The sequence below is a fragment of the Trichoderma harzianum genome (assembly GCF_003025095.1).
Source record: "Trichoderma harzianum CBS 226.95 unplaced genomic scaffold M431scaffold_3, whole genome shotgun sequence".
Taxonomy (NCBI): Eukaryota; Fungi; Ascomycota; class Sordariomycetes; order Hypocreales; family Hypocreaceae; genus Trichoderma; species Trichoderma harzianum.
In genome coordinates this window covers 1,523,415-1,538,999 of record NW_020209251.1, presented here as the reverse complement: position 1 = coordinate 1,538,999, position 15,585 = coordinate 1,523,415, and the positions used below count along the sequence as shown (strand labels likewise).

At 51.1% G+C, this 15,585-nt stretch overlaps 4 protein-coding genes across 4 annotated transcripts; 3 read left to right on the top strand and 1 right to left on the bottom strand.

The window, feature by feature from the left end:
• Positions 1–124: 124 nt before the first annotated feature.
• M431DRAFT_77409 (hypothetical protein) lies at positions 125–1,556 on the bottom strand (the record flags this gene model as incomplete). Its single annotated transcript, XM_024922574.1, has 2 exons — positions 125–1,420; positions 1,485–1,556. 2 exons carry the CDS (start codon positions 1,554–1,556, stop codon positions 125–127), a joined length of 1,368 nt encoding a protein of 455 aa, XP_024777472.1.
• A 427-nt stretch (positions 1,557–1,983) lies between these two features.
• On the top strand, positions 1,984–4,059 carry M431DRAFT_505361 (hypothetical protein). Its single transcript, XM_024918629.1, has 3 exons — positions 1,984–2,154; positions 2,281–3,625; positions 3,686–4,059. The coding sequence occupies exons 1-3, from the start codon at positions 2,145–2,147 to the stop codon at positions 3,759–3,761; spliced, it is 1,431 nt and encodes a 476-aa protein (XP_024777471.1). The 5' UTR covers positions 1,984–2,144; the 3' UTR covers positions 3,762–4,059.
• A 310-nt stretch (positions 4,060–4,369) lies between these two features.
• On the top strand, positions 4,370–6,337 carry M431DRAFT_505360 (hypothetical protein). The gene is made up of 3 exons (XM_024918628.1): positions 4,370–5,086; positions 5,156–5,898; positions 5,976–6,337. The coding sequence occupies exons 1-3, from the start codon at positions 4,610–4,612 to the stop codon at positions 6,082–6,084; spliced, it is 1,329 nt and encodes a 442-aa protein (XP_024777470.1). The 5' UTR covers positions 4,370–4,609; the 3' UTR covers positions 6,085–6,337.
• A 3,515-nt stretch (positions 6,338–9,852) lies between these two features.
• On the top strand, positions 9,853–15,022 carry M431DRAFT_79129 (hypothetical protein; the record flags this gene model as incomplete). The annotated part of the gene is made up of 2 exons (XM_024922781.1): positions 9,853–9,920; positions 10,018–15,022. 2 exons carry the CDS (start codon positions 9,853–9,855, stop codon positions 15,020–15,022), a joined length of 5,073 nt encoding a protein of 1,690 aa, XP_024777469.1.
• Between the last annotated feature and the right edge of the window lie 563 nt (positions 15,023–15,585).

The following is a 15,585-nucleotide window of genomic DNA, read 5'->3' as shown; positions in this document are numbered from 1 at the left end:
TATGCTGAGCATCTCTTGATTCCCTCTTTTTTGCACACCCCTTGATGTTGTTATAGCACATCGTTCGATATGCAAATCAGCCATTGGCTATCTTTGTCGGCGTAATATCTGAAAGGATGAGGTATCAAGTGGCAAAGATTGAGGTTACATCAGGATCCGAAGATGCTTCACTATCGGAATGGTTGTCTGGAGTCTTGTCTACCGGTACAAGCGCCAGTCTCTTCTTCTTCTTCATGACCCGTTTATGTCCAGCACTCTTAATGTGCCGTTGCCAGGCCTGCTCCGTCACGCAGACTGTTTGACATATCTCGCATGTTCTTTTGCATGGAATGTCCTTTGGCGGGGGCTCACTCACTCGTGTAAGCACCTCTCGGGCCAGTTCCGATAACTCAGTGGGTACCGGCCTCGATTCCCCAGCGAGGAACTTGGACGTGATCTCGGCAGCAGGCTCTATAACATTGGCTTTGAACTTTGAGACATCGGTGCTGTCCACCAAGTATAAGCTGCCAAATGCCTCGGGGCCTTGCTCCTTGAGGCGTGGGATCTGCTTCAGCCTGATCCATCGGGTTTGGTAGTTTGCATACCGGCGCGTTGCCGCTTTCATCTCCTCCAGAGCGTTGGATTTGATTTTTTCGAGGTCAGCTTCATCCTTGCCCTCTTCTCTCGCAGCCATGTATGGTTCAAACTGCTTGTAGCCAATGGACTGCCATATGCCCTTTGTCATGTTCAGGATTTGACCCTCAGCAGCCTTGTTCCTTTTCATATCAAACAGCTCTTGAACCTCGTCCAAGAGTCCGGCGCCGAGCATCTTGTCTACTCGACTGTCCAGCCGTGCAGTAAGGACATCTCGTTCTGAATAGACCCAGAAGAGCAACTTTTCCCAAGGCTGACTTGTCCCTGGTTCTTGAGCAACTGCAGCTTTGCGCTTCTCTTGCTCTGCATATAATTCTGATGCAGGTTTACCCGTATGCAGGTAGATTTCGAGTGATCGCTGAATCTTGCGTCTATCATTCGGATGCCACCTCTCCGCCATAATCGGATCAACCTTCTTCAGCTCTTCCAGTAACACATCTGTAGGCTGCTCCAAGATTGGAAACGACAAGGAGGGGTCTATCTGCACGTCATCAAGGATTACATCTTTAAAAAGAAGCGGGTCAACATAGTATTGAGTCCCTCCAACGAGAATGGGTAGGTTTCCACGACCGCGGATTTCGCGTATGACCTTTGTGGCTTCAGACTTGAAATCTTCTACGTCCCAAGGAGCGTCGTCCAGTGGAATATGGCCCAAAAGATGGTGTTGAATGCCGTGCCTCTCCTCTTGGCTGATCTTGTTCGTTATGATGGGCAGGCCATTGTAAAGCTGCATAGCATCGGAATTGATGATCTCGCCTTTAAACCGCGTTGCCAGTTCTACGGCTAGCTGTATCACACTGTTAGAAAAATTGAACCAAGGTTGTCTGCAGTCAGGGCAAAGACAGTCCAACCTCGGATTTACCTGTGCCTGTAGAGCCTAGGATCACCAGCAACGGTTCGGCTGGAGCTTTGCGAGCGGCCATCATAGACATAGACATAGACAGTACATGGCGCAACAGCCCTGCTCCCCGGCCGAGCATTCGACAACGAGCCAAATCGGGCTTCGTTGCGCTGGCACTGTCAGAATCAGAATCCTGCAATCTGTCTTTTAAGGCGCAATGCAGTGGAAGCTTCCTCTTCGAGCTGGGCCGCAGCTGTTTGCGAGCACCAGAAAATCAATAGAAGAATTTCGAACTGAACAGTCATCCAAATTCCCCCCACTTCGAGCTCCCTGTCCCAGAAATTTTACCTACAAGTGGCTTGAATTGGTTGGCTTATTAGAGTGCTGGGGTGGAAAAAAGACCAGACCAGACCCTTGTTAGTTCTGTCGAGGCCACGCTTCTTTAACGACGGGCGAGTCACGTGCGCCCCCATCTAGTTTCGGGACACATCAACATTTCGGGGCTTGAAGCCAGATCGCAACCTTTCCCCAGCTCCCTTCACCACTTCTCTCATCGATTCACCTTTTCTTCTACCCCCGAGCTCATCCAAGGCTCGACTTTTTCTTCCTTCCTTCTTTTCCTTGGATGAATTAGTTTTCCTTCTCTGGTTTTCCCCCTTCAGCCGCCGCCATGAGTTCTCGTGAGTTGCAATTCCCCCACCAAGCCGCTGTCCAGTCTTGTGTCGCGCGCGCGCACGCACGAAGACGGCCGAAAACGCGCAATTGATGCTCAATCGCACGCTGCTAACATGGCAATGCTTCTGCAGTACGTTTTCTCGATCTGGTCAAGCCGTTCGTGCCGTTCCTCCCCGAGGTTCAGCAGCCGGAAACCAAGATTCCCTTCAACCAGAAGCTGATGTGGACGGCATTGACGCTCCTCATCTTCCTGGTCATGAGCCAAATGCCTCTCTACGGCATTGTCTCCTCCGACAATTCGGATCCTCTATACTGGTTGCGAATGGTGATGGCGAGTAATCGAGGTACTCTGATGGAATTGGGTATCACTCCCATCATCTCCTCTGGCATGGTCTTCCAGCTCCTCGCTGGTACCCACCTCATTGACGTCAACCTCGACCTCAAGTCGGATCGCGAACTCTACCAGACTGCCCAGAAGCTCTTTGCCTTCATCCTGTCTGCCGGTACCGCCACCGTCTACGTCTTCACTGGTCTCTACGGCACTCCCTCCGACCTCGGTGCTGGCATTGTCTTCCTGCTCATCCTCCAGCTGGTCGTTGCTGGCATGATTGTCATTCTGCTCGATGAGCTCCTGCAGAAGGGTTACGGCCTTGGCAGTGGTATCTCTCTGTTCATTGCCACCAACATCTGCGAGTCCATCATGTGGAAGGCTTTCTCTCCCACCACCATCAACACTGGCCGTGGCCCCGAGTTCGAGGGTGCCGTCATCGCTCTCTTCCACCTCCTGATGACCTGGCCCAACAAGCAGCGCGCTCTCCAGGAGGCTTTCTACAGGCAAAACCTCCCCAACATCATGAACCTTCTCGCCACCATCCTGGTCTTTGTTGCCATCATCTACCTTCAGGGCTTCCGCGTCGAGATTCCCGTCAAGTCTAACCGCCAGCGTGGTGCCCGAGGCTCATACCCCGTTCGCCTGTTCTACACCTCCAACATGCCCATCATGCTGCAGTCCGCCCTGTCCTCCAACGTCTTCCTGATCAGCCAGATGCTCTACTCTCGCTTCTCCGAGAACCTCCTGGTTCGTCTCTTTGGTGTGTGGGAGGCCAAGGATGGTACTTCTCAGCTCCACGCTGTCTCCGGTCTTGTCTACTACATGTCTCCTCCCCTCAACTTCAAGGATGCTCTCCTCGACCCCATCCACACCGCCGTCTACATCATCTACATGCTCGGCGCCTGTGCTCTCTTCTCCAAGACCTGGATTGAGGTTTCCGGCTCCAGCCCCCGTGATGTTGCCAAGCAGCTCAAGGACCAGGGTCTCGTCATGGCTGGACACCGTGATCAGAGCATGTACAAGGAGCTCAAGCGCATCATTCCTACCGCCGCTGCCTTTGGTGGTGCCTGCATTGGTGCTCTGTCCGTCCTGAGCGACCTTATGGGGGCTCTTGGCTCTGGTACCGGTACTCTGCTCGCTGTCACGTAAGTTTATATCCCCCCTCCAGTTCCAGATGAGATTGGGGTGAAGCTAACTTTTACTAGTATCATCTACGGCTACTTCGAAATTGCTGCCAAGGAGGGTGATCTTGCCGGAATGAAGGGCATGATCATGGGCTAAACGGAATCTTATGGGAAGTGGGGGAGCTTTGATTCTCTAATAAAATCTCTTTGATTTCTACAGTCTTGGTAAATCCTTGACAGGCATGGAAATTGTAGTAATGTACCAACAGGGGAATATCAATAGGGGATAAGGAGTATGAAACAAAATATAAAATGGAACTGTACGATTGTTTTTTTGTAGGCAACTGGGAGCTAGCATTGTGAGAGAGATATAGGGGCGTCGTGTTTATAACTACATGTCTATGGATTAAATATTCCCAGAATACCTTCGTTGTGTCCGAGGCAATACCGTGTAAACGAGTGAACCTGTGAAACAAGTATGCCACAAACACCAAGCTACCAAGCACGATAGCTTGTACATGGATAAGTAGTACATATCTAGGGAGTACACATACATTTGCTACTCGTCTACTCGTATAAGCTCTACTAGAGTAAGCTCGCAATGGGTTACAGAACTTACAGTCAATCGCTGTCCGACGCCCGGTTTCCTAGTCGATTTTGGGGTATCGCGGGGGAGCAAAGCCCCATCCGCTTTACGTAATGCCCGTGCGCAGCACTAACACGGGAGCGGCACTTGGGAGCTGAAGCTAAGAATCGGCTAACAACTTGAACCATGTCATGCCAGGATAAAACGTGTTGTCGTTATTGTCGTCATCGGCTCTTCATCGCCCAATTCGACTTCGTTGCATTCCGAATGGCACCAGCCGCACACTCATATTCTTCATACTCTTCAATGGACTGTTTGGCGTAGGTTGTCGATAGCCTCCAACATCTAGAGAGCAGAAATAGCCATAAGACACTCGACAACACTCGACTCTAGAGCTCGCGACAAGCGCGCCATAGAAAATGCCAGCTCGGCGGAACAGGCGCTTTTTCTCGCGAGAGCCATTCCACAATGACGACCGGCTAACGTTGCAGCACGCTGAGGGGCCGTTTGGCTTTCTCAATCCAACAAGAGCGCATTTCGACCACTCAGCACTGGCTCCGAAGCCGACGCCTGACGAGATAGCGGAACCACATGAGAGCGGCGATGATGCGGAAACCAGGCATGAACAGACAAAACAAGCCGCCGATTCGAACGTCCCCGCCAAGAACGTCAAATTCTTATGGCGGTCTCGAGATAATCGAAAGGGCCGGCATCCTTTGCTCGTTCAAAAGCCGCTCCCGGGAGAGGTGGCGCCTTTCCTGACACCACGGTGCACGTCGCATCCCCGGGAGATTTTGAAGACGGTGATCAAGACTTTCACGTACTACCCCATCTGGGACATTTCGTGGCTGGTGGCCTTCATCTTTACATGGGGAAGCATGGTCTGGGTTCTAAATGTATGTGTAAAATGCACTGGGGCAGGCGGCCTGGGGAGTTTGAGCGTTGTGATCTAATGCATTAGACAGAGTTTCTTCGTCTGGCTTCCGCTCGTGGCTCCCTCTACCGAGTTCGACAGCGAAGTCTACTGGGCCGGTGGCATAACCGCCTTCATAGGCGCCATCGTCTTTTTCGAATTCGGTTCCATCCTCCTCATATTCGAGGCCATAAACGCCAACAGGTCGGGCTGTTTCGGTTGGGCCGTCGAGCAATTTGTCGACAATGGGAGAAGTGGCAAGCCGAGGCTTCGGGTAGTCGCAAGCCGCCATCATTGCCACCACCATCACCAAAATCGACGCAACTTTGTGGGCAAGCCCTCAGCTTCTACTTCGATTGAAGCTCAACCGGATCCCGGCAGTAATAATGATGAGAAGCATTGGCAATGGTTCCCTTCGTGGCATGACTTGCGCACACATTATATCCACGAGCTGGGATTTCTCGCCGGTTGTGCACAGCTCTTTGGCGCGACTGTCTTTGGTGTGTCTGGCTTTACCGCGCTGCCGGGGATTAACAATCATCTCACGCCCCAATGGCGACTCAATGCCGCGTACTGGATCCCTCAGGTCGTTGGCGGCAGTGGCTTTATTGTCAGCAGCACATTGTACATGCTAGAAACACAGCAGAAATGGTGGAAGCCCGCACCTCACCTTCTGGGCTGGCACATTGCGTTTTGGAATCTCGTGGGAGCGTTTGGGTTCACGCTCTGCGGTGCCCTGGGTATGGCATTCAACAATTCTGGGGCGCAGTTTGAAGCTGGACTGGCTACATTCTGGTAAGTCGCGTCTGATGTGATGCTTTAAGATCCGTTATGGGGGAGGCCATTTGCTGACTTTTGGCTGCTACTCGTAGGGGTTCATGGGCTTTCTTGATTGGCAGTTACCTGCAACTTTACGAAAGTTTGAGCAAGCATCCCGTGGAACAGGTCTCATCAATGGATGAGTTCAATTCCAGGAAATAGGTTCCGCTTTCGGAGGCACGGACACGTCTTGACATGACCAGGGTTTTAATAGATTCTTGTACGATGTACAGATACTCGGAGGAAATTTTAGACTTTGTGAACCGTGATACAGCATGTAGGACCATTGTCTTGGATTTGCGTAATTTAGCAGCGATTGGTCCAGGTTAATTTACTAGGTAGTCTTAAGAGATGGCAGGCACGCCATTGATACACGAACAGGCAGCGAAGGTATCACGAGCCTGCTGGGTTTATGCATTTAATCACTTTTTTCATTTGTGCTGTGTACCATCTACACCAATATTTCGGGAGATGCAAGATTGCAAGGTACAAGTTTTAAAACATGGCTCCAGAACGACCGCCGTCCACGAAAATCATGTTTCATATCTTTTGGCGGGTGCACATTCGTACAAATATGATGGAGAGTAGCGTTCAGCATAGTCAGTATGATGGAAAGGCAGTGTCTCAGTACAGTCAGTTCGGCACAGGGTAGACGGGAGCGCATCCATTTGTCAGCGCCAGAAAGACGGTGAGGGCTTCCCACGGGCCAGCTGTTACTCGTACATGTGCAAGGAAGCAATTCGGATTCAACGGGTGGAATTGCGCGATGAATCGATGCGAAATCCGCTTGTCTTTCAGCTATTGCCGGCGTAGTGTAAGAAGTGATGTCAACACCAAGGGGTGTTGCTGGATATGGTTGTGTAAATACTCTTAGCACATGCAGTTTATGGACGTTGTATAAGTGCCGCGGGGTAATTTTCATCCTTCTTCCGCCAAATCTCGACTGAGACATGCAGCTTGGATTACTACTCGTACCGCCCTCCGCTGTAAAATGAATCAAGCCTCACCGGCGATATTATTCAAGTCTCCTGACGCACACTTTCCAGTGGCACTAAGTAGCATCCACGGGGGTTTTGCGGGGAACTTACCCGGCGAGTTGTTTGTTTGAGTCACTGACCGCAACCATGATGGATGATGACTATCCAATTTCTCGATGCTCCATAGTAAAGGCGTGTTAACTACGGAATAGCCGAATAGCCAATCAGAGACAATTAGTTACCGTTGGTTATGGCGAGCCAAAAGGAATGGTTATGGCGAGCCAAAAGGAAAAACAAAACCCTGCTTAGCACTAACAAGGCGAAGCTGTAATGTTAGTTGATGGAATAACAAGTAATATACCAAGGCTATCAAGTACAGGTGCCTGGGATCATCTCTCCATGATTGACACTGAGCCGGACAGGGAGTGAACCAATTAGATATGCTCTGTGGCCGTAGTTTTCGCTACAAAGATAGCCGAAATAGTATTACATAGCTTTTTTAGGCGAGATCAGATAAATGGACGAGGATGAATCAAGCCAAAGGGTTCGGATGATGGCTCCGTGGGAGCTTGGGCCTCCCTCCCTTCCGCAGCGCGTTGTGAAGGTGCACGAGTACGGCCAATACGAAACGGGTAGCAAATCAGCGCTGCGTGGAGGGTCCGGGATGGCGTGCGTGCCGGGATGCGCCATGCAGGCAATGTCGGAGCTCGCTGCAGGGCCGGACATGTCGTAGTGCAGTAGCTCCAGTGCCGCTATCGTGGTTTGCCTGGCAGAGGACGGCGGTTTGGAAAAAGAAGCTGTGAAAAGCGTGACTAGTTCATGATGCTTGATATTGGTGGTCCGGAAGCAGCGCAACTACTCCGTAGTAGCGTCTCCTTCAGTATCCCGGGCTGGCTTGGTGCCACACATGCACGAGCAGAGTACAGTAGTAAAGGAGGCTGCCAGGCTCCGCCATAGCGGTGAGTCAGTCATTCAAAAGAGAGGTCATGGAGCGGGACAGATGCTGTGGAGGATTCTGTACACCTAAGGGGAAGGTCGGGGAGGGGCGGTAGTGGAGTTGACCAAGTGGATGGCTTTTGTTAGCCTGGATGAGTAAAAGCAGAAGGCGAAGTCAAGATAGAAAAAAAGAAGAAATCCGCCGTCAGTGATGAGTGATGATTGATTCCAGAAATGGCAAATGCATGATGACAGCAGAATAAGTAGAATGCAGAATGCCCTGTGCCGTCTGATGGATGATGGATGAATCAACAACACATTCTGATGTAAGTGGAGGGCGCAAGCATGTGCTACCGAGCAGAGGCTGGAGGATGGAGGGCAGGGAACGTTTGCAAAGCCAAGTGCATCGCGTCGACTCTGGTGACTCAGCGAATGAGTCGACGCTACCAAGTGCAAATCCGTGCTGAAGGCGCAGGAGATGGCTGCAGGTCATGATCGGGCTGAGTGAGAGCTGGTGATTTGCGAGATTCATCATACTGGAGGCTGGCCATTGGATTGGATTGGATACCCGGTACTCGAGGGTACTTTTGCTGCATCTTTTAAGCTCTGGCACTACTGCCCTAGCAGCTGCAACTCTGACCAAGGCTCATGTACCTCTCATGTACAGCCTGTGGTCATCATGCATGTAAAGCAAAGTTCAGATCAATGACAGTCTCAAGGTTCGTGCCGGCATCAACTCTCAAGCGGTTACGAAGAGTTCATTGCCAGGCAAACGAGACGGAATGCAACCCTGCCTGAGGGTCTAGCGGCAGGATAAGCCGGTCTCTCAGTCGCCCCGAATCAGTCTCTTGTGCTTTTCACGACAATCCCAGATCTGCTCCCATCTCTGCGTTCGTTCGAAGGGGCACTAGCCCAGAGCCGTAATCACCTTATATCATCATCATGTGCTGGTGTGCAAAAGCAGCTTCAGCGCATGCACTAATGCAGCTCCCGCCGTGTGACTCTTGATCCCAACGCAGTCCTCTTTTCGACCCTGAGGTTGATCATCGTGCCACCGCGCTTCCACCATCTGTCTCATCAGGCTAGCCGCCGGTTGAATTGCAAAGGAGTTGGGGGCGGCCAGGATATCAATAGTGCCCTTGCCCGCATGCTTGTGCGAGCTTGGTGTGTTGCTCAACCGTTCATCTTGACGTCTGTACGGAGTACTGGATATTTGATGCATCGATATCAGAGGTACCCCGGAAATACCTTGTCAAAGCACCGCACGCGCAAAGCTGCATGTACTCCGCATGCTAGCACGTACTTGTACCTTAGGTGAGGGCCGCCATATGCAAAATTCCCCGTTCAACTCCAACCGCTACGCCGGAAAGAAAGAATCTTGGTCAAGTTAAGAGGAGAAAAAAGAAAAAGAAAAAAAAAAAAGTCCCTCCCTGCGTATTTCTTCCCCACCGCATCGCGCGCAAAGCTACTCCCTCCGTACCCTGTTCGCCTCTTTTCCCCACTGATAACATATCCGGACCTTAGCATATAATACTTGGCTTATGTATTAGTGTGCTCTGACTTGTACAAGTACCTGAACTGTACGGAGCGGCATACCTGTACGTGCGTCCGCGCTCATGTTCTTATCCATCGGCGGTACCTGTACTGCAGCTAGCGCTACCTGGCAGCTCCACCCCGCCGTCGCCTTCTAGCCAATGCGACCGCCCAGTTCCTGTACATCCCATCATCGTCCAGTCGCCTCTTTCTTCCTCTTTTCTCTTCCTCTCCTGTCCGCCGAATGTCTTTTCTTCTCATGCCTGTACATTCACTAACGCTATGAGTGTATAGAGAGGCAGCAGGAACGAGAGCTCATACGCCAGGAACCGAGGCGAGACCACCGAGGCTCGTCCGTGTTCTTTCCTTTAATCGTCCATTCCCCTTCTAGTTTCTGCTTTCTGAACCACCACATACATATTTTGCTTCCTATACTTTTCTTATTGCTTCGCGGGCAGCTCTTGCTCCCCACCCGGAACCAGCCATGGGCTTTGCTCAATGCTCAGATCCGCTATGGAACATTGATGACTTCAGCGGCTGCTTTCGCAGAGAGTAAGTTTTTGATTCGCGCTGCTACTGCGCGCTCGCAATCTGCTTTGCCACTTGATACCTACGTAAGGTACAGTTTAGCTAATGGACAAACCTACAGTTACCTTGCTGTCCTCTTCCCGTTAATAGTAATTGCTATTTCTCTCTTGCGCCTCGCTTGGTCCAACATCGATCGTATCCGCAGTGCCAAATCCAAGGGTTATAGCTCCATCTCTGCCCACGATGCCGTACCCGACCACACAGCCATCCCCCCCGACGCAGAATCCGAAGACAGCAGCGATGACGACGATCTCGAGATTAACGGCGGCCGCTTGGCTCTCGCCAAGGTAACTTCAAGGGGCTCTATAGTCCAAGCCGACACCCCCACCGCTCAGCGCTTCTCACAATTCGTCGAAGAGCTTGCTCTCATTGGCCTGGTTGCGATCAATGCATATGCTCTCGTCACCGGTGCTTTTGGCCCCGACACCCACCTGGTTGCCGCTGCTGGTCTTACCACTTGGATATATACTTTGATTCTCGCAACACTGCGAGTTGCGCTGGGTACCTCCAAATGGCGAATCCCCTATATATGGAACCACACCGCCACCATTTACGGCTGCAAATGGCTCTTCTCCATCTTCATCTTCCGCTCGGCCATTCTCTACCCTTACTCCCGGCTCTCTCAGATTCTCGTCGTCGTTGACTTTGCCCTCAACTCTTTGCTATTCGGCATTGCTGTCTCCACGCGAAAGGGCAACAAGACTGTCAAGTTGGAGTGGGAGGATGGCATCGAGCCCTCGCGCGAACCTCTGGCCAGTCTCTTTTCTATTGCCACCTTTTCGTGGGTCGATGCTATTGTCTGGCAAGGTTGGAAGAAGCCCATGGAGCTGGAAGATGTTTGGAATCTCCTCCCCAAGGACAAGTCCACGGCCATTATCGCCGATTACAGGCTGATGAAGAAGACCACTGCCCTTTCGTGGCACTTGCTCAAGTATTTCCGCAGTCTGCTGTTCATGCAATGTGCAATGGCAGCCGTCGCCGGTCTTTTCACTTTTGCCCCCACCCTGCTGCTCAAAGCTATCCTCCAGTATGTGGAACGTCCCGACGAGGCGCCTGTCAACGTTCTCTGGCTCCTCGTAATTGGCCTCCCAATTCTTGATACGATCCGCTCGTACTGCGATGGAATGGCCCTTTGGATTGGCCGCAAGATCTGTATTCGCGTCCGTGCTATTATTGTGGGTGACATTTACGCAAAGGCGCTGCGCCGAAAAGCTGCCGCCGGCAAAGACAAGGTTCTGCTCGGTGACAATGCTAAAGCCGACAAGGATAACGACGACGAGGGAAGCAAAGGCGTCGTCAGTAAAGTCAAGCGCGCTCTTGGTTTTGGTGGCAAGAAGCAGAAGAACGCTTCCAGCTCAGACGACACCGAAGCCGCCAATACCTCCGATTCCGTCAAGGCCATCGCAGAGAAGGGAGGAGATGATGAACAGGCCAACCTGGGAACCATTATCAACCTCATGTCGGTTGACAGCTTCAAGATTGCCGAAATCACCGCCTACCTGCATTTCTTGTGCGCTTCAGCCCCCACCCAGCTGATCGTATCCGTTTATTTGCTTTGGCAGGTTATGGGTCTCAGCGCCATTCCCGGTCTCATTGTCATGTTCATCCTCCTGCCCGTAAACTACATGCTCGCTCGTGGTTTCAACATCACTTCCAAGAACATTATGGCTGCTACCGACAAGCGCATAAATGTGACCAACGAGATTCTTCAAAACATCCGCATCATTAAATACTTTGCCTGGGAGCGTCGATTCGGCAAGATTGTGGATGAGAAGCGTGAAGCCGAGCTCAAGGCTCTTCGCTCTCGATTCCTTCTATGGGCTTGCGCGGTTGCCATCTGGAACTCGGTTCCCATTCTGATCACCTTCTTCTCTTTCCTGGTGTACACCCTGATTGAGAAGAAGCCCCTGTATCCCTCTGTTGCCTTCACAGCCATTTCTCTTTTCATGCTTCTTCGAGTTCCCCTTGATCTCCTCGGCGACATGTTCGCTCACGTCCAGGAAGCAAAGGTCTCCATCGATCGAGTTGAGGAGTACCTTTTGGAAGAGGAGACCGAAAAGTATGAACAACTTGGATTGGACAATGTGGACGAAGATGGCAAGAAACGCATTGGCTTCAGGGATGCTACTTTGATCTGGGGTGCCAAAAACAGTGTGGCCGAAGATGGTTCCAGGGCATTCCGACTGCTTGACCTAGACATTGACTTTCAGATCGGCAAGCTCAACATCATCGCCGGCCCAACTGGATCTGGCAAGACTTCTATGCTCATGGGTCTTCTTGGTGAGATGACACTTGTAGAAGGCAGGGTATTCTGCCCTGGCGGTCGCAGCCGAGAGGACGTCCGCCCCAACCCCGAGACTGGTCTTGCCGATACAATCGCTTATGTCGCCCAGGCAGCCTGGTTGGTCAACGCTAATATCAAGGATAACATCATTTTTGCCGCGCCGTATGATGAGCAAAGATACAAGGACGTCATTGTCGCTTGTGCTCTCGAGCGTGATCTCGAAATTCTCGATCATGGAGACCAAACGTTGGTTGGTGAGAAAGGTATCACTCTATCCGGTGGTCAGAAGCAGCGAATCTCCTTGGCTCGTGCTCTATATTCAAACTCGGCGCATATCCTCTTGGACGACTGTCTTAGTGCTGTGGATTCGCACACGGCTCAATGGATCTTTACCAACTGCATCAATGGCCCATTGATGAAGGGCCGCACCTGCGTTCTTGTTACCCACAACATACAGCTTTGTGTTCCGTCATCCGACTTCGTCGTCTTACTAGAGAACGGAAGGGTTGTAGCCCAAGGGCCTTCACAAGAGGTCATCGCCTCCGGCAAGCTCGGCGAGGAAATTCAGCGCTCTCGACCTGCTTCTCATACTGCATCTCGTATCCCATCTCGTGTACCATCAAGCGTCGGCGATGAGGAGACGATGGTTAACAGTAACGGTGACGCCGCAGGCTCCACAGACGACTCCAAGAAGGATAAAAAGGAACCGCCCAAGGGTCCTCCTGAAGAGACAAAGGCGACTGGATCTGTCAAATGGTCTGTTTTGCGCATTTATCTCTCTTCTATGGGACCTTGGTGGTTCTGGCTTGTTGCTTTTATGGTCTTTGGCATGCAACAGCTCTCGACCGTTGCAACGAACATCTGGGTTAGGGAGTGGGCTAACCAGTACATCGAGGAGGAGAATATCAACATTTCGCTAAGCTCCATGCCACATGCCTACGGTGCTGGAACTCTATCTAAAGGCTCCTGGGCTTCTATTGCCAGCTTGAGTGGCATGCGTTCCTCGACAGAACCAGGTTTGCGCGTACTGGATGATCAGATCACTCTTGGCCCGACTGCAGTACCACAAGTCAATGTCCCATATTACCTCACTGGACTTGCCCTCATTGGCGTGTTCGGTGCCCTGACCGCTCTGATCCGAGACGTATGGATCTTTGTCGGTTCCTTGACTGCATCCAGGCGAATTCACGATCGTCTCATTCAATCTGTGACCCGAGCCAAATTCAAGTTCTTCGACGTAACCCCTCTGGGCCAGCTGATGAACCGCTTTAGTAAGGATCTCGAGGCTGTGGATCAAGAGATTGCACCCACAGCGATTGGTGTAATGGTCTGCGCTCTCTCTCTCGTCGTGACCATTGTGTTGATTTCATTCATCACTCCTGGCTTCCTCATTGCCGCCTTCTTCATTGCTATCCTATTCTATGTTGTCGCCGCCTTCTACCTACGCGCATCTCGCGATCTTAAGCGTCTAGAGTCTGTCCAGCGTAGCCCGCTCTTCCAGCAGTTTGGCGAGACTCTTAGCGGTATGACAACTATCAGAGCTTACGGCGATGAACGACGTTTCATCCGCGACAACTTGGCCAAAATCAACACTCAGAGCCGACCGTTCATCTATCTGTGGGCTTGCAACAGATGGCTCGCATTCCGAGCCGATTTGCTCGGCAACTTCGTTTCCTTCTTCGCAGGCGTCTTCATTATTGTCAACCTGGGCAAGATTGATGCCGGTGCGGCTGGTATCTCATTGAGCTATGCGATGAACTTTACCGAAAACGTTTTGTGGCTTGTCCGTCAGTATGGCATGAACGAGCAAAACATGAACTCTATGGAACGTGTCAAGGAATACCTAGATGTTGAACAGGAAGCGGAACCGATTATCGAAGATAACCGGCCGCCAAAGAACTGGCCTGCGGAGGGTGGTGTCGAGTTTGTCAACTACTCTACTCGATATCGCGCCGACTTGGATCCGGTTCTCAGAGGCATCTCGCTTAAGATTAGCCCTAAGGAAAAGGTTGGCATCGTGGGCCGAACTGGCGCAGGCAAGAGTTCGTTGACGCTGGCCATTTTCCGTGCCCTTGAAGCTGACTCGGGATCCATTACGATCGATGGCATCGATATCAGCAAGATTGGACTCCAGGATCTCCGAGAGAACATTACCATTGTGCCTCAAGACCCCACACTCTTCATGGGTACCATTCGAACAAATCTTGATCCCTTTGATCAGTATACGGATGAAGAGGTGTTTGAGGCTTTGAGACGTGTTCAGTTAATTGGCCATGACGAGACGACCACCCCTGCAACCCCTACTGTTCAGGGCTCCGCTGAAGGAGAGAGCGCAGGGGGCTCATCTGGTACCCGGACGCCGTCAATTGCGACTAACAAGAACATCTTCCTTGACTTGCATTCCCCCGTTTCCGAGTCCGGCTCCAACCTCTCTCAAGGTCAACGACAGCTTCTGTGTCTGGCACGAGCCATGCTGAAGAAGCCGACTGTCATGGTCATGGATGAGGCTACAGCATCTATCGATTACAACACGGACTCGAAGATTCAAGAAACCATCCGGGAACTTACTGGAACTGTGATTACAATTGCACATCGTCTCCAGACTATCGTGGATTATGATAAAGTATTGGTGTTAGATAAGGGTGAAGTGGTTGAATTTGATCACCCGTGGGAGCTGATTAACAAAAAAGACGGAACATTTAGGAGTATGTGTGAGACCAGTGGCGATATGGATATATTAGTAAAAGCCGCAAAGAAGAAGTGGGACGAGGGTCACAACTGAATATAAAAGAAGGGAAACTAAAACTAAAAGGATCTCAATTAGGTCAATAGTACTTATATAAATTAATGTCATCAAGTGTTATATTGCTCATATTTCTCTCAACCTCATCATAAGAGTCAGATCCTTCTCTATTATTGGGCTTTTGTAACTACGGATTTGAGAGTTTGCAGTAATTTCATAAGGGATTCAAGTTCAGAGCGGAGATCGTGTATCGTCCGCTCAAGTTTCGAATGAACTGTATAGTCTCATGCAGAGTCTTGCCAGCCTGGGTGGCGGCTATGAGTAGGGTTGGCGCCCCGATGACATCTTGGAAAAATCCATATTGTCTGATATTCAAGGACAGTACGCTTCATACGAAGTATAGGTAAGTTTGATCGATGAGATCCAGATAGCTACCGAGACATCTTGACGGATAGAGTAATTGTAGTGCCGCCATACCACCTCCTTGTAGCGATCTACGCACTCGTCCTTGGCTATTCGGTAGGACGATAGCCGCGCGCCAAAATCATGGACCTTAGGAGGTGATTGAGTTCCATAATGATACTTCGCAACGGGCCGTGTTG

Excerpts from the sequence above, each read along its gene's own strand:
- M431DRAFT_505360 (XM_024918628.1), top strand. The coding sequence starts at position 4,610 with ATGCCAGCTCGGCGGAACAGGCGCTTTTTCTCGCGAGAGCCATTCCAC. Across the intron at positions 5,087-5,155 it reads GCATGGTCTGGGTTCTAAAT|AGTTTCTTCGTCTGGCTTCC; the intron begins GTATGTGTAAAA and ends TGCATTAGACAG. Across the intron at positions 5,899-5,975 it reads GCTGGACTGGCTACATTCTG|GGGTTCATGGGCTTTCTTGA; the intron begins GTAAGTCGCGTC and ends TGCTACTCGTAG.
- M431DRAFT_505361 (XM_024918629.1), top strand. Across the intron at positions 3,626-3,685 it reads GGTACTCTGCTCGCTGTCAC|TATCATCTACGGCTACTTCG; the intron begins GTAAGTTTATAT and ends AACTTTTACTAG.